Source organism: Primulina huaijiensis, chromosome 6 (genome assembly GCF_012295235.1).
Source record: "Primulina huaijiensis isolate GDHJ02 chromosome 6, ASM1229523v2, whole genome shotgun sequence".
Classification (NCBI taxonomy): Eukaryota; Viridiplantae; Streptophyta; class Magnoliopsida; order Lamiales; family Gesneriaceae; genus Primulina; species Primulina huaijiensis.
The window spans coordinates 218,506-240,862 of NC_133311.1; the positions used below are offsets into that span (position 1 = coordinate 218,506).

Here is a 22,357-nt window from a genome sequence, read left to right on the forward strand (position 1 = left end):
TGAAAACGATATTTTAAGTACAAGTATTTTTCACTGTTGCATGTTATCTGTATATGTATTACTTGTTATCAAGATTATGGTGTGTTGAGTCTTTAGACTCACTAGGTGTGATTGATGCAGGTGATATTGATTCCAATTGATCGCCCCACGCCCTCTTCGGCACCGGGCCTCACATGCCCACCAGCTTCCGCTTGCTTCGTCCCCGAACCACACCGTACTAGGAGAAGTCGGCTCTGATACCAACTGTAACGCCCCAGATTCGACGACTGTCCTCACTGTACCAAGACAGGTCATTCCAGCGTGCTTATGTCCTCACTCACACGCACCCTAGGAAACTTTCTAGGGGGTCACCCATCCCAAAATTATCTCAAGTCAAGCATGCTTAACTTTGGAGTTCTTATTTAATAAGCTACCGAAAAAAGAAGCACCTTCATGATATGAGTAGTACTTACCAAATCTTTTAAACCCTCCTCAACTGCACAGTCCCACACCTGAACAGTTTTGGAATCCCTCTCCTTCCGGTGTGATATCGGTTCATTCATGTTCCCTTCGTCTAGAAGCCTGCCAGGAGCCGCTCATTGTCCGTGCAAGCACCGGCTATCACCCCCCGTCCTCTTCGGCCCCAGGCCTCACATTTTTCGTGCTTCTTGTTTGAACATAAGCATCCTTGTAATCCTACATTTACAATGGATGGATTCAAATAGTGGAAGCGAGTAAATGATGGCGATAAATGCGCATTTTTTATGTGTATAGGATGCAATACTTCACCACATAATAATGATGTGGAAATTTTTGATAATTTGATTAATATACCTTTTCATATTGACAAAGTGATAAATGCACAATCTTCAGAAAAAAAAAAGAAGAACAGATTGCCGCTTACAGCAACTATTGAAAGCATTTGATGGCTAACTTTGCAAACATGTGCATTTAAGGGGCATGATGAATCTCTATCTTCTAATAATCATGGAAATTTTATCTAGATGATAAATTTTATAGGAAAATTGAATAAGAGTATTAAGGACATCGTCTTAGAGAAAGTTCCAAAGAATGCAAAGTATACTTCACCTAATACTCATAAAGATGTCTTGAATATCATTTCCAACCAATTAAGAGCCAAGATTCGTAAAGGAATTGGGGATGCAAAATTCTGCATTTTAGTTGATGAAGCGAAAGATGCATCTAACAAGGAGCATATGGCTATTGTATCAAGATTTGTGGATATTGAAGGCTTTTTACGAGGGCGGTTATTTTCCATCGTACACGTGACAAATACAATTGTTGCAAGACTTAAGAAAGAAATATCTGATGCACTTGGTCGTTATGACTTGCATATCCACGACATGCGTGGGCAGGGACATGATGGTGCTAGCAGTACGCGTGGTTATTGGAATGGATTGCAGGCCCTTTTATTGAAAGATTGCTCGTGTGCATATTATGTACATTGTTTTACTCATCGGCTTCAACTAGCATTAACTGCAGTTGCTTAAAAAGAGGTATCCATTTGATTATTCTTTTCAAAATTGAATTCCATTTGGAATCTCATCAATGCATCTCCTAAATGGCACGATGATTTACATTCTGATCAAAAAATTGAAGTTGCGCATATGGTAGCTACTGGTGAACGTGATACAAGTAGATGATGTAATCAAATTGGAAATTTATTACGACCTGGAAAGACTCGTTGGAGTTATAATTTCGGCTCACTTTGTAGCATGATTGATATGTATAGCTTTGTGATTACCGTGTTAGAAAATATGGTGAATGATGGAACTTCTAATTCCATTCGTGTTGAAGCTAGTGGTGCATTGATTGCTATAAAGTCTTTTGATTTCATATTCATATTACACTTGATGCATAAGATAATGGGGATAACAAATTTGCTTTGTCGAGCATTGGAAGAGAAATCTCTAGATATTTTAAGTGCTATGGATTATGTTTCAACGACAAAAACTTTGATTCGTACTTTGAGAGAAGAAGGATTTGATATCCTACTTAGTCATGTGAAAGAATTTTGTGTCAAGTATGACATTGAGATACCTCACATGGAAGCTCGTTATAATTCTGGTACAGGCCGTGCTTTTCAACAAAATGATTCAATCACAGTTGAGTACTGTGAGAACCTGAAATTCCAGCAGTAGTTAGCATTTCAGCAAAAGCTAATAAACCCAGCAGCAACTAATTTTTAGAAGCTGGTATTTTTCCATCAGATAGAATCCAGCACCAGAAGAAGTTCAGTAGCGAGATTCCAGCAGCTAGCTACTGATTCAGATTAGAACTTGTAACTGAAGCATTTAACATGGAATAAAGACTGTTAATGGCACATCATGGAAGATTATGGCTATTAATAGGGAGTCCAACAGTCAGAATTTGGCTTATAGATAACACCCTCAATCTCTGAAATTGGTGCTACACAAATCTTGAGTTATCACTTGAATTTTCGAGCTAAGAGAGTGCCTTGTTCGAGCTGTAAAATCCAGTAGCAAGAGCAACCAGATTCCAGTAGACTTCAACCGAAACTTTCTAGCAAATTACGGTAAGTGTTCTCATGTATAAATATCTTGAAATCAGTTTGATATTTCCTGTTTTGAAGCAAAAGCATATATATTTCTGATCTCTGATTTTTGAACCACTGAAACCTAGTGAACTAATGGTAGGAATATATATTCTGAAAATTACTGATTACTGATTACTGGCCTCACCCCTCAGAGGAGAGAACATATAGGAGATTGATATCAGTTTAGCCATGAAATTCACTAACGTGCTCAGTGCTTGCTTACTTGTTAAATTCCTGATTTCTGTGGTGAATACTGATTCCTGATTACTGATTCCTGAATACTTATTCATGTTCTAAAAATAAGAGTTTTCTGTACATTATTGTATCACGGTTTCTGTTGAAAATGGTTTTGAAACTGAGAGTTATTCCCGCCTCCGCTTACTGAGTGACAACCATATCACTCACCCACCAAACCCATCTCAGATAAGAACGAGGAAGAAAAGTTAGAAGAAGAAGAGTAGATTCAATTCTGGGACTGGTGAAGAAGACCGCTGTTTATCAGTTCTGATTTATGTTTTATTTCCACTGCATCTGTTAAGACATTGTGTATTTGGTTTTACATTTCCGATGTAAAACATTAGTCATTTGACTTTGTATCAGACATTGAATATTCAGTATTATGAATAAAAGATTGGTTTATGAATTTTGTACTTCTGAGGCTTGTTGTTTTCGAATATAAATTTGAGAGCAACGTCGGTGTCGACTAACCCCGTCCTTGGGTCGTGAAAAGTACCACTATCGATTTGATGTGTTTACAGCTGCAATAGATTTTCAAGTTGAATAGCTTAATAATATATTGAAGGATGAGGTAGTTTAACTTCTTAAACTTAGTTGTGCTTTGGAATCTAAAGAAAACTTTAAACTTCTTAATATTGATCATATCTATAGACTTGCTGAGAAATTCTATTATCATGATTTCGATTCACAAGATTTGCATCACTTGAGAATGCAATGGGATCACTATAAACTTGATGTTGCTTGCCCTGAAAGATTTCAGAATTTATCAACTATTTCTATATTATGTCGAAGACTAATTGAGACAAATAAGTCAGGAATCTACGATTTGATTGACCGGTGATTTATACATTATTATCTACTTCGTTTACTTATTTATCGAATTTGATATATTTATTTAATTGACGGGTTGATTCGTCTTGTTTTAACTCTCCTCGTTTCTAAAGCAACAACGGAACGAGCATTTTCAGCAATGAAACTTGTTAAACAGTTCTTCATAACAAGATGGAAGCAGAGTTTTTCAGAGATTCTATGATAATCTACATCGAACGAGATTTGATTGAAAAAATTGATAACGATTTAATAATTAATGAGTTTTATTCTAAGAAGAATCGAAGAGCACAACTTCAGTATTGTTTTAGCTCTATGTTTTTGAATATATTAAATATTAATGTTCTATGTTTTCATGAATTCAATGTTACATTTTTTTTATTTTAAATATTTTAGTTAATTATTTAGTTTATTAAATACATTATAGGACGGAGACAGCCCTAAGTAATTTTGAATCATGGCCATGTCCCTGGATGTTGATGTCTTTGAGTTTTTTGGAAAACTTTGTGTGATTATCTACCAAATTTGTTTGGGACTCCGATTTATGGTGAAATTGTACAAATTTTTTTATAATTCTATATAATCCTTGAATAACGTCGATTAATTACTTGAAAAGAAAAAATGATATATTTATCCTTTCTTAAGTCATATCTAGATTTCTTTATCAATATTTATGTAATAATTTATACAGATTGTAGAGGTTAAAATATATATTGATTCAGGACAATAATATATTCTAAATTTGTAAATCAGTTTATGATTTTTTTTAAATGAATGTATATGTAATGTTCTATAAAACTTACATGTGAACATGCATTATATAAATTTACATGGGTGACGTTTTTCGTTTAGGGCTTGCTTTTATACGAACTGGAGTTGGTCAGGGGATCACGTGAGATGAAAGTCTCATGCATGGTTTTCGATTCTATTTCTATAAGTTCATTTCATAATAGGTTAGAGATGACAATTTTCCCCAAAGGTTCGAGGTATAGCGAGGAAAACTCATAACGGGATTAGTATCCTCGATTTTTTTTGGTTCAGAGATTTACTATCCCCAATCTCGAACCCGCTCTGAAAATAATATTATTAATAATAATAATTTTTGATTAGGTGTCTTCCAAGCTGGCTAGTCAACGAGGTAAGTGAGAAACAGTTAAGAATTAGTTATTGGCCATAACCAATGTGACATGCTATCACCGGTTGTAGGTTGATGGGGACAAACTCACAAGATAAAAAGGAAACCATTGTGCACTACAGCAAAAATAGCTTTTCGCAGCGTGCAAATTCTGTTTCTGCGGCGCACATTGCACGCTGCACAACTACAAGCTGTTGAAAGTTCAAGATTATCCGCGGCGTACATGTGCACGCTATTAATACTATTATCCGTGACATGCATATGCACGCCGTTAATACAATTATCCACAGCATACAATGTACGCCATTCATATTCATAAACGCATCTAAAATTAGCGACGGTTTTTCACAAAGCCGTCGCTAATTAGCAACGGTTTTGTCGCTAATTTAGCGACAGTTAATTAATGGTATACGTAATCCGTCGCTAATTTTAACGACAGTGTACATAATCTGTCGCTAAACTTTTTGTTAAAATAAAAAAATTACTTTTATAATTTAATAAATTTTTAAAAAAAACTTACAATTTAAATATGCTAACAATACTCATGATTTTAACTAACACTTAAAAATTAATCAAAAACTAAAACGAAAAAAAAATACCCTAAATCGAACTAAAATCGTCTAAGAGAGAAAAATTTTAAGTGTTGTGAAGTGGTGTGAGTAAAATTTATCGGAAATACGGATATTTATAGACAATTTGCGACAGTTTTTGGTACAAACGTCGCTAGCGATAGTTTTTTATTTAAACCGTCGCTATAACCATCGCTATTAGCGACATTGGTAATACGGCTATTAGCGACAGTTGAGTTAATATCGTTGCTAATAGCGACAGTGTTTTATTAAATTGTCGCTAATTTAAATTTAGTGACGGTTTTATTAGCGACGGTGTTTTATTAAAATGTCGCTAATTTAAATTTAGCGACGGTTTGTTAAAATCGTCGCTAAATATAGCAACGGTGAATGCTAAACCGTTGTTAAATATAGCGACGGTTTAAGTAAAACCGTCGTAAATTTAAAAGTTGCGACTGTTTAACTGCAATCGTCGCTAAATATAGCGACGGTTTTAATAAAACCGTCGCTAATTTAAAAAACTGCGTTGGGCGCCCATTTTTCCGCAGCTTGCTAATATGCATGGCGTGAATAATAATATTGACGGCTTGCGATTAATGTATGCCGTTAATGTCTAGACACGATTTTTTTAAAAAAAATGATTTACAATATAACAGCGCACATAAACATGCACGCTGTTAATAATACTATTAACGGCGTGCCTTTATTGTGCGCTGCGAAAATTGCATAGGTTATTAACAGCTCACATATAACTACACGCTGTCGTTTATATAATTTATTAACAGCACACATAAATGCATGCTGCGGATAGTACTATCCGCAGCGTGTTTTTAATGCACGTCGTTATTTCTGTCAAGTGCAACAATATTAACAGCGCACATATGGGTGCACGCCGTTAAAAGTAATATTCGCAGAGTGCTTTTAATGCACGTTTTTGATGACGTGCTACGGAAAATCATTTTTCTTGTAATGGTGTGGCAGTTGGAAAAGAAGCTTCTGGTGACTGGTCCTCTAGGCATGCTTAAGGATTCGAAGACAGATTGAAGGGAAATCTGGTCTGTAATTCCTTTCTTTGGCATGTATTTGTAATTGACTCTTCTCTTGGATTATTAATAAAGATCGCTGCTCTCCCATTGATGTAAGCCACATTGTGTGAACCAAGTTATGTGTTGTGCCTTTGTTTTCGATTTGCTTGTTGTCACATAATCTACTCAGGACGTGTGTGTGTATTCAATGTGCATACATACAAGTCATAGTGAATTCAAAGGAAACTGGTCTCGATCACTTGTGTAGTAGCAGTACACAACAAGTAGAGGAGTTGATATGTTCATTCAAAATCGTTGATAGTGGATTGATCCAACAAGTGGTGCTATCAATGGGAAACGAACAACACGATGAGTTCAATGAAGTACGATATTGAGAAATTCACCGGGAAAATTGATTTTGGCTTGTGTCGGATCAAGATACGTGCAATCTTGATTCAACAAGGTTTGATTGGGGCTCTTGCAACATGGGATGAATCTTTGAGCACTGATACGGGAAAGGCCAGGACCGAAGATGCTCTGAAAGCACAAAGTGCCATCATCCTATGTCTTGGATATAGACCACTACGAAAAGTAGCTAAGGAGAAGTCAGCTTCTGCCATGTGGCTGAAATTGGAACAATTATATATGACTAACTCTTTGGCAAACCGAATCTATATGAAAAACGTCTATACTCATTTAAGATTAGGGAAGGGAGAAGCATAGGTGATCAGGGATGCTATGTTATATGGGAGAGAACAAACCATCACTCTAGAAGAAGTACAATATGTTGTACAAGCCAAGGAACTACAAAGAAAACAAAGCAACCAAAGTGAACAAACAGGGGATGTTCTTATGGCCCGTGGCAGATCAAAAAAGGAAACATATAAGGGATCAAGAGACAGATCAAGGTCAAAGAGAAAATCAAGATTTAAGTGTTTTCAATGCCACAAGGAAGGACACTTCCAAAGAGATTGCCCAGAAAGGAAAAATAGGCCCCAAGATAAGCCAAGATATGAAGCAGTGGCAGTTGTTACCTCTGAAGGATATGATTCCACGAAAGCTTTGGTAATAGCAAATAAGAATCCTAGCAATGAGTGGATATTAGACGCTGGATGCTCATTCCACATGTGCCCTACAAAAACTTGGTTTCAAGATTTAACAAGAGCAGATGAGGGATTAGTTCTCTTAAGAAACAATAAGATGTGTAAAGCCCAAGGAATTGGAAGCATTGCATTGAGGACACATGATGGATAGAAACCTTGTGCATTGCCAAGTAAGGTATGTACCAGAACTAAAACAAAACTTACTCTCTCTTGGTACATTTGACTCTAATGGCTATTCATTTAATTCTAAAATGGTCTCTTAAAAGTATGCAAAGGTTATATGGTAATAATAAAAGCACTGAAAAAACAATCATTGTACATTCTACTAGGTAGAACTATAGTGGGAGGGACTGAGGTTGTACAGAAAACACTAGACAGGTCAAATCTATGGCATCAAATACTAGGTCATGTAAGTGAGAGAGGTTTAGTGGAACTAAATATAAACAAAATTTACTATGTGGGGATAAGATACAGTGCGTAGACTTTTGTAAATACTGTGTTTTAGGGAAGTCTAAAAGCTCCCACTTCGGTGTAGGCAAATATAACACAAGAAAGCCCTTTGACTATGATCATTCTGATCTATGGGGTCCCTAAAAAACAGAAACACATGGGGATGGAAGATATTTCATGTCTATCATAGATGATTACTCTAGAAGGTCTTGCGTGTATGTCCTAAAAACTAAAGATGAAGCCTTCATTAAATTTGAGGGATGGTTGCTGGAAATTGAAAATAAACAAGGGACAAAACTTAAACATTTACGGACTGACAATGTCCTGGAATATCTTTCAGATCAGTTTCAAGAACTTTGCAGGTCTCGTGGAATTACAAGGCACAAAAATGTTGTTGGAACTCAACAGCAAAAATAGCATGGCAGAAAGATTAAATCGCACAATATTGGAAAGAGTAAGGTGCATGATTCTGAATGCTAAATTTGCCAAAGTCAATTTGGGGACAAGTTGTAACTACAGTATGTTACTTGATAAACCTTTGTCCCTCAAGTGCAATCAATTTCAAGACACCAATGGAAATGTGGAATGATGTTCCAACATACTACTCAGTGCTTAGATTCTTTGGTTTTCTGGCTTGTTCTCATATTAAACAAGATAAATTAGAACCAAAGGCACTAAAATGCATTTTTATGGGTTACCCCGAAGGGGTAAAAGGGTATAAAGTGTGGAACATGGAACCAAACGGCCCAAGGTGCTTCAACACTAGAGATGTCGCCTTTGTGGAAACCGAAATGGGATATGGTCAAAAGGAAGAAAGGCAAAATCTGAGAAAGAGCAACAATATAACTCACAAGTTGAGGTGGAGCTGTCACAATCAACTCTACAACCAGAAATTGAAGGCTTGAATCATTCATTCAAGCACTCGGATAAGTCGGTGGATCATAATCAATCTGAAGATGATTTAAGGAACTACGCCCTGGCCCGAGACAGAAAGAGAAGAGAAGTTAAACCCCCTGAAAGGCTAGGTTTTGCAGACTTGACCTGGTATGCTTTGCATGTAGCAGAACAGATAGATACTTATGAACCCTTATCATTCAAGGAACTCGTGACTTGTAGAAGAAAAAAAAGTTTGTTGGAGGCTATGAATGAAGAGATAAATTCACTCATAAAGAACCACAACCTAAGCCAAAAGGACAAAGAACGTTGGGCTACAAGTGAATTTACAAACTAAAAGAAGGAGTTACCAAAACAGAAAGTATGCAGTACAAAGCCAGGTTGGTTGCCAAAGGATACTTACAGAGGGATGAATAGATTTCAATGAGATTTACTCCCCTGTTGTGAAACATCCTTCAATCAGGTTGATGCTTGCTGTAGTAACTCAATTGGACTTAGAACTGGAACAACTAGACGTCAAAACCGCATTCCTTCACGGAGAATTGGAAGAAGTCATCTACATGGACCACCCGATGGTTTTGTCACAAAAGAGAATAAATATAAAGTGTGTCTATTGAAGAGATCACTTTATGGACTAAAACAGAGCCCTAGACATTGGTATAAGAGATTTAATGAATACATGATAAAATTAGAATTCTCCAGGAGCAACTTTGATAGTTGTGTATATTTCAAAAATAGAGGGGATCAAGTCAGCACCTTCTTGCTATTATATGTTGATGATATGCTCGTCGCAAGTAATAGCAAGAAGGATATTCAAACTCTAAAGATTAGTTAAACTCGGAATTTGAAATGAAAGATCTACGAGAGGCAAAGAAAATCCTTGGGATGAAAATAAAAAGAAGTAGAGACGATGTGAATTTGTTTCTGAGCCAAGTTTCCTATCTAGAGAAAGTACTTCAAAGATTCAATAAGAATGAATCTAAACCAATGGCTACCCCACTTGGACAGCACCACAAACTCTCATGCACTCAATCCCCAACAGATGAGGCAGAAATTGAATGCATGCACAAGATACCGTATGCAAGTGCAGTTGGTAGTATCATGTATGTAATGGTATGCAGCCGTCCACATCTCGCCTATACAATAATCGTGGTCTGCAGATTCATGTCTAATCCAAGACATAAGCACTGAGAGGCTCTAAAATGAGTCCTAAGGTATGTTAAAGGGAAACCAAACTTGGGAATAATGTTCAAAAAGCAAGAAGGTGTAATAAATCCAGTTGAAGACTTCGTGGACTCATACTGTGTAGGGAATTTGGATACAAGAAAATCTTTAACTAGTTATATATTCACGGTGTTTGGAACAGCTATATGCTAGAAGGCAACACTCCAATCTAAGGTTGATTTATCCACAACGGAAGCTAAATATATGGCTGTGACAAAAGCTATCAAGGAAGCCTAATGATTTAAGGGAATAACAACGGAGTTTGGGATAACACAAGAGTAGGTTGTAGTGTATTGTGACAACCAAAGTACCTTAAACTTGACTAAACATCAAGTGTATCATGAGAGGTCAAAGCATATAGATGTAAAACTACATTTTGTTATAGACATCATCTCAAAAGACTTGGACAATACCACAAACTCTCATGCACTCAATCCCCATCAGATGAGGCAAAAAGTGAATGCATGAACAAGATATCATATGCAAGTGCAGTTGGTAGTATCATGTATGTAATGGTATGCAGCCGTCCACATCTTGCCTATACAATAATCGTGGTCTTCAGATTCATGTCTAATCCAGGACATAAGCACTGGGAGGCTCTAAAATGAGTCCTAAGGTATATTAAAGGGAAACCAAACTTGGGACTAATGTTCAGAAAGCAAGAAGGTGTAATAAATCCAGTTGAAGGCTTCGTAGACTCATATTGAACTTGGATACAAGAAAATCTTTAACTAGTTTTATATTCACGGTGTTTGGAACAGCTATAAGCTGGAAGGCAACACTCTAACCTAAGGTTGATTTATCCACAACGGAAGCTAAATATATGGTTGTGACATAAGCTATCAAGGAAGCCTAATGATTTAAGGGAATAACAACGAAGTTTGGGATAACACAAGAGTAGGTTGTAGTGTATTGTTACAACCAAAGTGCCTTAAACTTGACTAAACATCAAGTGTATCATGAGAGGTCAAAACATATAGATGTAAAACTACATTTTGTTATAGACATCATCTCAAAAGGAGAGGTGAAAGTGGAAAAAATATCCACTGAAAAGAATCCAGCAGATATGTTAACAAAGCCATTAGCACATGCCACGTTCAAGCATTGCCTTGACTTGGTGTAAGATGTGGAATGGAGTTAACATTGCAAAAAGGAATGGAGAGCAGCCATCTTGAAGACAAGGAGGAGAATTGTTGATTAGGTGTCTTCCAAGTTGGCTAGTCAACGGGGATATTGAGGAGTAGTTAAGCATTAGTTATTGGCCATGAGAAATGTTGATGTGGAGAAACTCAAAAGTTAAAAGGGAAACCGTTGTGTGGCCGTTGGAAAAGAAGCTTCTGATGACTGGTCCTCTAGGCATGCTTAAGGAATGCAGCGACAGGAGGAAATAAGAAAATTTTTCGAAAAATAAGAGTTTGAATATTTGAATGTTGAAAATAAGAGTTATTAATATTGAAAATTAGTGTGTGATGATGTGTGTAATGAAGTATTTATTTTTGGATTATTTTCAAAAAAATTCTATAAATAGGTCTCTCAATGTGTGAAGCAAAACACAATTGAGTAGTGAAAAAATTTTATAAAGTGTATAGTTTGATAAATTTTATGGATTTGAGATTTTACTTTTTACTATAAATTTTTACTTTTAAAAATGTCAAATTTTAAATAAAAATGGAACTATAAAAAGATGTATGTGGTGCGGAGACGCTAGAGACAGGAAAAGAAATTGGGGAAATCATCGCCGACCCTAATTCATTTTCAAACCGCTGATTTGAATATATATATCTCATCATCAGCCAAATCTCACCGATGACGATGGCGTCCTTGTACTCTCAGATAATCCCACCCTTTTCCCCAAACTCCAGAATTCAAGTATCATCCTCATCGCTCTCTCTCAAATTCAGTCGACGTGTTGTTAAATCGGGATTGTACTCAGCCGAGCACTTGGACCTCAACGCACAAAACGTGGACAAGGTTCTGGATGATGTCCGCCCCTACCTCATCGCAGACGGTGGTAACATCGACGTCGTATCGGTTGATGACGGCATCGTCTCGCTCAAGCTTCAAGGTACCCTTATTTTTGTTTTTAATCAATATATCATAAATCTGTTTGATAACGATGGAGAAATGGAACAGGGGCATGTGGAAGCTGTCCTAGCTCAACAACCACCATGAAAATGGGCGTGGAAAGGGTTCTCAAGGAAAAATTTGGGGACGCCATCAAGGATATCTCCCAAGTAGACGAATCCCAGGGCCAGGCGGCAACCGTTGATGTCAGTTTGTTTATTGCTTTGAACTAGTTTGTTGTTTGATTGACGTGTTTGGTTGCTTTGCAGTCGGTGAACGCTCATCTGGACATTTTGAGGCCGGCTATTGACAACTATGGGGGAAGTGTACAAGTAATATCCATTGTCGGTGGGGATTGTCTCGTCAAGTATATCGGCCCCCCCACCATTGGATCTGGAATTCAAGCTGCCATCAAAGAGAGATTTCCAGACGTTCTCAATGTTCATTTCATTACATAGTTTCATGCATACATTCGGTGTCATTTTTATGATTATAGCAATAAATATAATACATTTTTCTACACCAAATATCATCAAAAGTGTTGGCTCCCAATCATCATCCTGCAAACAAAGACCAAATATAACACTTAATTGTAAAAAGATATAAATATAACAGCGCTCCACTTGACATTTGAGTGATATAGTTCGGTAAACATAGACAAAGGTCCAGTGAATGACTCACATATATATATCTGATGCATATCATTAATCCGAGGCCTTGAACTTCCTTGGCCTTTTGGATTGAGCAGGTGATGATGGAGCTTCAGCTAATCTCCCAGTCCACTTCAGATTATAAAATAAATAAATGCCAGTATAACCAAATTGCTATCGATTTGTTGAAAAGAAACAAAAACAATGACAAGCGCACCTTACGCTTTTGATCCCTTTTGCCATATCTTTCACCTGAAATCCAATCAAGTTCCAATACGAAGTTAGAAGCGCACCATGATCATTAAAACAATGAGGCAACATAAACCACAAAAAGTAAAGAGTTGGCTGACGAAATAGTTGTGGCATTTTTAAGTTCACTATAGGTTAATATTACCTAAAAAACTTGTAGGATCAGGTGTAAAAGTCCGATCAAGATCTGTAGCTCGCTGTGAACGCTGTTTATGTTATAACAGTACGTTATGCTTGGTCATTGTCAGAACATGGTAAAGTTGTAACAAGGAACGGTATATTACATATACAAAGCATATAAGTTTAAATTCCAACCTTAGGTGGTGTACCAGGAGTTTCAGCATATGCACAATCACGATATGATGATCCTTCTGCTTCCTTGTATAGCAACTGATAATTGGGAAAGATGAAGGTTGTGAAATAGATAATAATGCCCACACACACACACACACACACACACGGCCAGAAGTCAAAAGACATGTTCCTTCTTCAACGATGGAGCAAGATTTTGCAACTTCTGACATTTCATGAACAAGCAATACAAAATGTTTGAAACTCAAAACATGAGTATCTGTTAAGAATTTTTCTACAGAAATTCAACCGCTGCCTGTCCATGCTTGAATATCATTTAATTTTCGTGGTAATAATAATAATATTTTATTACAATTTTAGTTACAAAAATTAAAATACCAAAATAATAATCACGAAAATAATAATATTATCAAACAAATCACTATCATTTATATATATATAAAATAATGATCATAATATTAATAATTAAAATAATAACTTAATTACCAATTTTAATAATAATATAAAATTATATAACAAAATAAAATAATTGTTAAATAATAATTATTACAATATTTAATTAAGAAATTATTTGTAATTTCATTCCATTCATGTTTCATTTTTTTTAATCAATCATTTGAATGGAATATACCTATCATTCCATTCCTATTCTTGTTACATTCCAAAGTACCTTTTTCCATTCAGTATAACAAACAGGTCCTAAGACACCAAAATAAAGACATCCTATGCCATGATAATATAGGATGCAATGATAATATGGGGTAGATTTGATATCATATCAGACATAATATGCTTAAGTGAAGCAAACAAAATTTAGAGCACACAAAAGATAAAGTAAGCAATGGGAAAACCAACCTGTTTCTGAAGATTCAATAGACTCAATATTTCCTTTCTTAGTTCAAGATGCTCCGAGCATACAGCCTTTGTGGTAACTCTCGGTTTTAAATTCACCTAGAAAGGAACAGACAGATGATTCAACCATATAGTGGAATAAATACAGTTAGCAGAAACCATTAAAATTAACCAACATTATACCGTTCCAACTTTCAAGTAAAAGAATGAACAATCAAAGCCCATAATTTATATCAGACAACTTTAAGACAGAGAAAATTGAATGGATCTAAAATGTAAAAATAGAATTTGGATCTTTCAAATATCATTTCCCCTTGAGAGTAAATAAGCTCTTTGATCATAGATGTTCATGCATAACATTTAGTCATCAAAAACTTATAAATCTTGCCCTTTAATAAGTTAAAAATAAGTTCTTCTACAGAATGCTTTCCAAGTTGTAAGCAAATAACAAAAAAGAGAAGTCGATTTTACATTTCCACTACCTAAAACTTTTACAACATCAAACCATAACAGAAAGGTGCATATAAATGTGCTAGTGTTCAGGAAAAAGAAAGCAAACCCCAAGGTCCTGCAAAGTCTGCTCGACCCGCTTAATAGTCCTAAGTCCTGCTGATGAACTTGCAGCTTGCACCATTTGCTCATGTGCATATGATCTTAAGTAGACACGCATCTGCATAATTCATTAATCAGCAACCAGTATAACCCTCTTGTATCAAAAACTGATGTCCAGTGCTATGTAAAGAAATGGAAAAAAGAGTAAAAGAATTCCATCGTTCATGAGTGGATTATGGCCTCCAACAATTTTATACACAAAACATAGAGCAGCAAAAGTGATAGGCATCAATAACTTAAGAAGCTAAAAATGAATGCCACCAAAAAGAGAACAGGAAGATGATGATGAATCACAAACTTTATCTAATTCAAGCCTACCATGCGAAGAGAAGAGATAACTGAAGCAATTTCTGCCACTGGATTTGTGGCCATAGAAGAGGGAAACTGGGGATCCATAGAAGGGGAAACATTATCAGCAGCAACAGTAGCCATATCAGTACCAACCAGTCCAGTATCTGAAATAACTGGCAATTCTGGCTCTCTGGAAGCCTGAAGAACAAGAATGAAATCACCTATGTATAGTAAATAACAAATGAAGGATGGTAAAGGCAGGCAATTTGAAAGACTAGTAATTGGTAGGTCTGATCCTGGAGTGCTCTTTGGCTGATTCTCATTCAGTACATTAATATTTAAGAGGGCTGAGGATCAATCAAACAAATGATGATTTTATGCAAAACTTACAGGAATCCTACTACCTCCATAATATTTAATTTTTGTGAATTAGATATTATTCCGTAAATGAAGGGGTGAGGGTCTAACCTTTATTGTCTTCCGAGCCTCAGATATTCTCTTCGCTTCAGCAAGAACCTAAAGATGCCAAAAGTTGAGAGAAAACACTCAGAAAAGATAAACAAATACTTGTAGGATCATTGTTGTGTCACCAAGATATAAAACCAAGAGTCACCTCAACATCTCTTCGCTCTTGCTGCTTTGTGTGAGAAAGTACCAAAGACAATGCACGCTTGCGCTCAATTTCTTGGGACTTGTTGTATGGTTCCTATATCATCGGAAAGGCTGATGTTTCAAGGAGACCAAGATAGTAATGCCGGATGATCATACATTTACACAAAGCAAGAGAGTGATAGTGTAACTCTGTAATAGGGGTGCAGGGATACAAGAAAAGCTTCGAGACCTTAACAAGAGGATGTCCCGCGACATCACCTAGAGATGGAGCCCTAGCAATCATAATAGCTCGAGATACTATACAAATGGAATGCAAGATAAGCATCAGAAACTTCTTAAAGATCACATGATTAAAAAACAAAACGATTAGTTGCTCTATATTTATATGCTCACTTCAGGTAATCCAACAGCGATATCAATTATGTAAAACAGTAAAATACCACTGTAATAGCGATTCTTCAATTCCTCCACAGTTTTTGATGAAAGGAACCTATCAGCTATCACAATGAAGCGAAGATCAAACCGCTGACACATATCAAATAATTGGTCTGTCTCTTCCTTTGTCCATACCTAATGGAACACAAAGTAAGATAACAAGAAGCTAACTTTGAACACACCTCATTACAACAAAAGCACAAGGATCAATCATATTTAATCACATTCTTTCAGTAACACCAAATAGTTCAGGGCATGAGTTAAATTGAATATTCAAAACCACCTACCTTTCAATCTGAGATTCAAACAGAATGTGTAAGCCTCTAACTCTAGTGTGTACATAAAATAACATATCTTTAATGTTTTTGATCATTTATTTGTTACTACTACCTCCCAAATCGAGTCAGTTTACTGCTTTGGATCACCAGAAATGAAGTTAATTTCTAAACAAAAATTTATTTGAAAATTTATCCATTTAAAATAAAACTTTCAGGGAGTATTACTCTTTAACATAGTAGAGATAGCATTTTCAGTTGATCTTACAAAAAATATCAATACTGTTAAACAATATTACATATGTTACATATAACATTTTCTAATCCAAATAGTGAAACTATGTTATCGGAACAACAAATAATCAACGAGTATCCATACTAATCAGCGTAGTTTCTCATAATAGCTTAAATTTATTATGATATTTACAAAAATTGAAGTAAAAGAGGTGGGATAACAAAATTACTCTGTACAAATTGATTCATTGATCTGAAATCTGAACCAAATACAAAAGAGCAGCCATTTGTCCATAATTAAAGAACCAAAATATTTTGCAGTATAATGTGAGAAGTCAAATCTAAATCCATACAGGATCAGTCAAGCACTTCTCGTACTCCTCGTTGGTGTACTTTATTACATCAACCGACTGCAATACATCAGTTCAGAAAAGTCAGTTGATGAATATAGGAACACAGAGTCAGAGGCCAAATTTATCCGTGGAGAGATGTTTATCACGTGGAAGATAGAATGTTTTGGTGTACCTTATTAAACTTTGAAAATGAATAATCACCCGTTGGTGGGACACCATTCACAACTCTAACCTATAAACAATAAACAGCAAACACTTGAGTTATCTCGCAAGTCGTAAAATTCCGAAATTCAATCCTAAAATCAAGTGAAACACACCCAATGATAGAGCTGCAAGTCGTCTTTCCTAGCAGAATTCGTAAAAGGAAGCCATTGCCATGTGATCTGAAGAAAACTCCAAGCATATAAATAAAAAGAAATCCAAGAAACTTATATCTAGAACAGAAAGCACGTGAACCTTCTCGTTTTCGGGTTGCGCTTTTCGTTTCAATTGATTAAAATCAACGGCGGGCATCAAAGGCGCCAGCCCCCCTGTAAGAGCGTAAACCTACGGCATTGCATTCCATTCAACAGATGAAAACACATTACATTCATGTATTGGAAGAAAAATAGATAAGAAAATTCGAAAGAAACCTCGCGTGAAATGCCATCAGGTTTTCTCTGAGATTCTCTGGGAGCCTTGGACTTCTTTTCTTGTGATGGCAATGCACTCTTGGGCAACCCCAAGATGTCTTTAGCATCCATTGCTTCGAACCCACAATTCAGAAATTTTCTTGGGGAGTGATTGGAATTGGCTTCGAACAAGGCTCAACACAGATGAGTGTATTTCAAAAGTTACGTTGGGTTATTTTTCCGAAAACGATGAATGAATGTATAGATTGATTAATTATATATGTCAATATTTTTATAAATTGTATAGTGATATACATAATAATTTATTTATCAATATCTAATAAATAAATAATAAAAATACTGAAAACAAACATGTGATATATTCTTTTATAAAAAAAATCTAAGGTTCATTATTAACAATATGATCAATATCGCTCCACATTTGATTCGTTATTGTATCTCTCTACGCATTGACATTTGCTCGTCGTTGTTCTTGAGTATCAAATAATTTATCAAAGCCATCATATTCATACACTTGTTCTGATGAGGATGGTGAAGCTTCATTATCTGGTTCAACTGAAAATCCATCAGAAAGACACTCATGACGAAGAAAATTGTGTAATGCGTCACAAGCCAATACAAGCTTGACTTGTGTTGTATATGCAAATAGAGGAGCTGTTTTGAATATTTTGAACCATGATTTAAATATATCAAATATCTTCTTAGTGACGTTCCTCAAGAAAACATGACGAAGATTGAACAACTCTTTTGCATTTTCAAGGTGATGACCTTAGCAATGAATTCTTGGAGATGATAATGCACACCTCGAAATGGAGCAAAAAATCGACGCCGATCAGATATCCATCCTCCACTAAAAAAAATTTACCTATCAAATCATATTTGTAAAATCAAATGACCAATACTAAAAAAACATATATAATATTCAAAAATAAAAAATTATATAAATATGCAAGTAACATATAGAACCAAATACATATATACCTTGTGACACTTTAAGGTATTATTTTTTGATAAAGCGTCTGTCAAAACATTTGAATCATGAGTAGATCTCTCCCACCCACTGAGCACATATAAATTCTAAATCGAAGTTACAAGCTGCTATAACATTTTGAGAAATCATTATGTGACGATTAAGATAAAAATTTGTATCATGTCCAGGTACCATTGGTGGGATATGGCTGTGGCCAATAGCTCCAATACAATCCAGCAATATTAATAAATCAATAACAATAATAGTAATAGTAATAAAAATAATTTCATTACTTAGTTTAAAAGTATGGAAAAAATCTTGTATTCTCTTTTATTCTTTCTGACACTGCAGATCCAGGTTTCACCATCATATATGCTACAATGCTATTTTAATGTTCTCAACACCTTGTTAAAGTTTGGCAGAATTATATTGTGATCGATGAAATGCTTTACGAATCAAAGAGTATCGAGTATTCTGACAAAAAACGAGCAAAAAAAATGATAAGCGTTTCTTCAATACAATTGTACCTAGTATCCTGTAAGAGTGTTTTTTCTCTAGGAATGTTACGCAATTTTAAAAATACATTGAGGGTATATTCTATAAATTTCTCGAAAGTGTATTGAATCCTCTTTTAATATTCTATGAATATAATCATATCCACTAGAAGTTATCGGTCGTCTACTTAAGGGACAATGGACATGTTCGCGACTCATATTAGCTATATGCTCAATCAACACACAGAGGATCTTAAAAAATTCCATCAATAAAAACCTAACAATTTCGTGTACTTTTTCTTCGAATTTCTCTTCTTCCATTTGTTTTTCTACTTCATCCACATATATATTTACATTTAAATAAATGATCTGACATCAAACAATAAATTATAATTATAATTGAAAAAATCCAATCATTTATGAAAAATCATTCAACTTGTAACCAAAACAAGATGTAATTAACAAACAACTCTAGAAACTTTCAAATTAGAAATAATCCAAAAGTCAAATGTTCATTGCTAGTTCAATCCTTGGAAAACAAATCAAAATAATTCGAACAAAAATTTCAACACAATAAAAAAATTACTAATCAATTCCTTAAACTACACTTATTCCATTCAGTTTATAGTCTATCCATCCTAAACGTTCTTCAATTGTCATTTTCGAGAAATCAAAATTCTTTGATCTGGAATTAAACAAATCAAGCACTTTTTTTATCGAGTATGATCATCCAACTTTGGGACCTCCTTGATAGCATCCCAACAACCTTCACCCACATTTCCGATTGGTTCTATTTTAGAAGCCACTTTCTCAAGAGTGTGAGAGAGCGTATACATAACATCTTGGTCAGTATTCTGAAATGTACTTGATTTCGCTTCAAGTGCAATCCTATCTCGTTTTCTAGTTTCAGGAAGTACCTCTGAACTTATGGGTTGAGAGGGTAATGGTGGAGCAGAGTCCTCAACAAATAAAGGATGATATGAAGATTCTTGCCTATCACTCTGTATGAATACACCAGTAGTGTAATCAAACACGTAATCATCTAACAAATTAGCACCCATGTTTCCTTCCAACTCTAATATTCTCGCATCAGTATCATCATAATAGAGTATTTTCCTCTAGTAATTCCATTACCAATTGCAATTCTCAAATCTTCATAATCCTCAAAAATATATGTTCAACAATGTTCATGTTTCGGGTGAGATTGTAAAAAAAAAAGTGTTAAAACTAATTATAATTCTAATTATAAATGTAAATTTTATTATTTTAATTTTAACTAGAAAACTCTAACCTTTAAATAATCACCCCATATTTCTTTAGGAGCCATGAGTTTCTTCGTCTCAGGAGATCCCATCCAAAACCGGAGTTATGACATATAAGCTTACAATATTTGTCATACCTCTGTTTGAACCATTTTAAACGATTTTGATATTATGTGAAATTCTTTACACACAATTTTTTGTTTAGAGTGGGAAGTATTTTTGTTTCTATGTTTTTTTGTTATATACTCCACTCCTATCATGCAATCCTTGTGTTGCAGTCTCAAATATGAGTTTTAATAATTTATTATTTTATTCAGTCGTCCATACATTGTATTTAGCTTGTGAATCTCTCATTGATGATATCACTTAAATATGCATAAGATAGAAAATAAATACATAAACATGCATATAAATTTTACTAACTATTCACAAAAAGATGAGAAAAGATCTGAAGCAGAAAATATAATCCCTATAAATTAAACAAGTGAATGATAAAGCATGACAGAAGCTTTCGAACAAGATGAATTGATAAACTTATTTTCAAAAGTTCCAGTATCAACTTTTTTAAATATCTGTAAACACACACACACACACCAACCGGAAGTTTTGAATATAAGTTTATCAATACATATGTCTATGTGAATAAGTTAATGAAGAGAGAATAAAGTTTAATATAAAATGTGGTCTCGATTTGACTTATTATTATATTGAATATAGAATCATTATAACAACTAAAGTGGAAAGTAGAGATTGTGAATCCATTTTTCCTTATCATATATATGAGCTATAGAACTCCGCCCCGGTGATAGCCTAGCACCATAAAATTTATTGAAAGTTTGGATACCACTTGATTTATATAGAGTTTCGAAAAGTTAAGTTTGAATATCACGTGAGTTTTTAACTCTACAAAAATCTAATTTGGATACTACAAGATTTCTATGGAGTTTATAAAAGTCTAGATTGGATACCTCTAGACATTTAAAATCTACCAGTCATTGAAAGTAATTACAATTTTTAGATTGAATACACCCCCTAAATATATTTATTTAAAGAGGATATTATAACAAAATCCCTGCAGCTTATTTTCAAGAAGTTCTTATAGATAAATCCTTTGCACAAAATATTTTCTTATAAATCAGTCCCTTAATTTTTATTTTGGAATTCAATCCTTGACACAAAGTTTTTTTTTTAATTTTGAATTCTCTCAATCAATTTTTTTCACATTAATTAATTAACGTTGGAAATGCCATCTCATTTTTTCTATTTTATTCCTATAATTTGGCGACCATTTTCAGATTTAAGTGATCATGCTCTTGTTGTGTGTGCTGGCTTGGATGATCATTTTTAGCTGTCTTATGCTCTACTCGCACTTCTTTGACATAACACATTCGAGCCACTTCTCCTACGTACTGCTCTTACAACATGGAACTTAATTTTTTTATGAAGGGCTAAAGCTACTGCCATGGCAGGTCGGCCCAGAATTTCATTATAGGAGAAGCTTTCCTCCACTATGATAAAACTAATGATTCACGTCTTCCTGGTGTCTCCTTCCCTAAGAGAGAGAGGTAAATTGATCATCCCAACGAGATTAATAGCATGTAACGTGAATCTAAACAAGATCGTGACAACAGGCTCCATCTTATACTTACCCAAGTCCATCTTATCCATAGCCTCTTTGAAACAATACATTAACCAAGCTGCCCGAATTAATAAATACTCGAGCCACTTCGTAATTAGTTAGCATCGCTCAGAGACCAATGCATCATTGTGCGGGTCGGACACTCCCCATATGTCTTCAGGTCCGAATGTTATCGTTGTCTTGGTTCATGCCTTTCTATCATTGATCTCTGCATTTATCATCCTTCTACTGCTCGATTTTCGAGCCTTGTTGGAATCTCATCTGTGGACCCTCTAGTAATAATGTTTATAACTCCCCGAGATGGAGCCGATCTCTTGGGGAGGCCCCTAGGGTTGTTTGTCCAGTAAGATGAGGGCCTCGTCTACGTGGCTATGTTGCCCTTCTTCTCCAATTTCCTTT

At 35.1% G+C, this 22,357-nt stretch overlaps 3 protein-coding genes across 4 annotated transcripts; 2 read left to right on the plus strand and 1 right to left on the minus strand.

Moving 5' to 3' along the window:
- Positions 1-983: 983 nt before the first annotated feature.
- Positions 984-2,141, plus strand: LOC140978900 (uncharacterized). The gene is made up of 2 exons (XM_073444139.1): positions 984-1,426; positions 1,733-2,141. The coding sequence occupies exons 1-2, from the start codon at positions 984-986 to the stop codon at positions 2,139-2,141; spliced, it is 852 nt and encodes a 283-aa protein (XP_073300240.1).
- A 9,575-nt stretch (positions 2,142-11,716) lies between these two features.
- LOC140979324 (nifU-like protein 1, chloroplastic) lies at positions 11,717-12,606 on the plus strand. The gene is made up of 3 exons (XM_073444675.1): positions 11,717-12,087; positions 12,156-12,292; positions 12,356-12,606. The coding sequence occupies exons 1-3, from the start codon at positions 11,829-11,831 to the stop codon at positions 12,542-12,544; spliced, it is 585 nt and encodes a 194-aa protein (XP_073300776.1). The 5' UTR covers positions 11,717-11,828; the 3' UTR covers positions 12,545-12,606.
- LOC140979323 (SWR1-complex protein 4-like) lies at positions 12,509-17,797 on the minus strand. Of its 2 annotated transcripts, none has more exons than XM_073444673.1 (17): positions 17,594-17,797; positions 17,418-17,507; positions 17,279-17,344; positions 17,134-17,193; positions 16,962-17,018; positions 16,105-16,234; positions 15,894-15,961; positions 15,666-15,758; positions 15,521-15,568; positions 15,080-15,250; positions 14,709-14,819; positions 14,153-14,248; positions 13,301-13,375; positions 13,131-13,191; positions 12,954-12,988; positions 12,768-12,868; positions 12,509-12,646 (listed from the first exon to the last, which is right to left on the minus strand). In XM_073444673.1, exons 1-16 carry the CDS (start codon positions 17,702-17,704, stop codon positions 12,791-12,793), a joined length of 1,350 nt encoding a protein of 449 aa, XP_073300774.1. In that variant the 5' UTR covers positions 17,705-17,797; the 3' UTR covers positions 12,509-12,646; positions 12,768-12,790. The 2 variants fall into 2 exon arrangements, with proteins under 2 accessions (XP_073300774.1, XP_073300773.1); XM_073444672.1 differs by having other exon boundaries at positions 12,764-12,868.
- Positions 17,798-22,357: the final 4,560 nt, after the last annotated feature.

Excerpts from the sequence above, each read along its gene's own strand:
- LOC140978900 (XM_073444139.1), top strand. The coding sequence starts at position 984 with ATGATAAATTTTATAGGAAAATTGAATAAGAGTATTAAGGACATCGTC. Across the intron at positions 1,427-1,732 it reads CTTTTATTGAAAGATTGCTC|CTTTGTGATTACCGTGTTAG; the intron begins GTGTGCATATTA and ends TGATATGTATAG.
- LOC140979324 (XM_073444675.1), top strand. The coding sequence starts at position 11,829 with ATGACGATGGCGTCCTTGTACTCTCAGATAATCCCACCCTTTTCCCCA. Across the intron at positions 12,088-12,155 it reads CGTCTCGCTCAAGCTTCAAG|GGGCATGTGGAAGCTGTCCT; the intron begins GTACCCTTATTT and ends GAAATGGAACAG. Across the intron at positions 12,293-12,355 it reads GCCAGGCGGCAACCGTTGAT|TCGGTGAACGCTCATCTGGA; the intron begins GTCAGTTTGTTT and ends GTTGCTTTGCAG.
- LOC140979323 (XM_073444673.1), bottom strand. The coding sequence starts at position 17,704 with ATGGATGCTAAAGACATCTTGGGGTTGCCCAAGAGTGCATTGCCATCA. Across the intron at positions 17,194-17,278 it reads ACTTGCAGCTCTATCATTGG|GTTAGAGTTGTGAATGGTGT; the intron begins GTGTGTTTCACT and ends TATTGTTTATAG. Across the intron at positions 13,192-13,300 it reads CTCCTGGTACACCACCTAAG|CGTTCACAGCGAGCTACAGA; the intron begins GTTGGAATTTAA and ends TAACATAAACAG.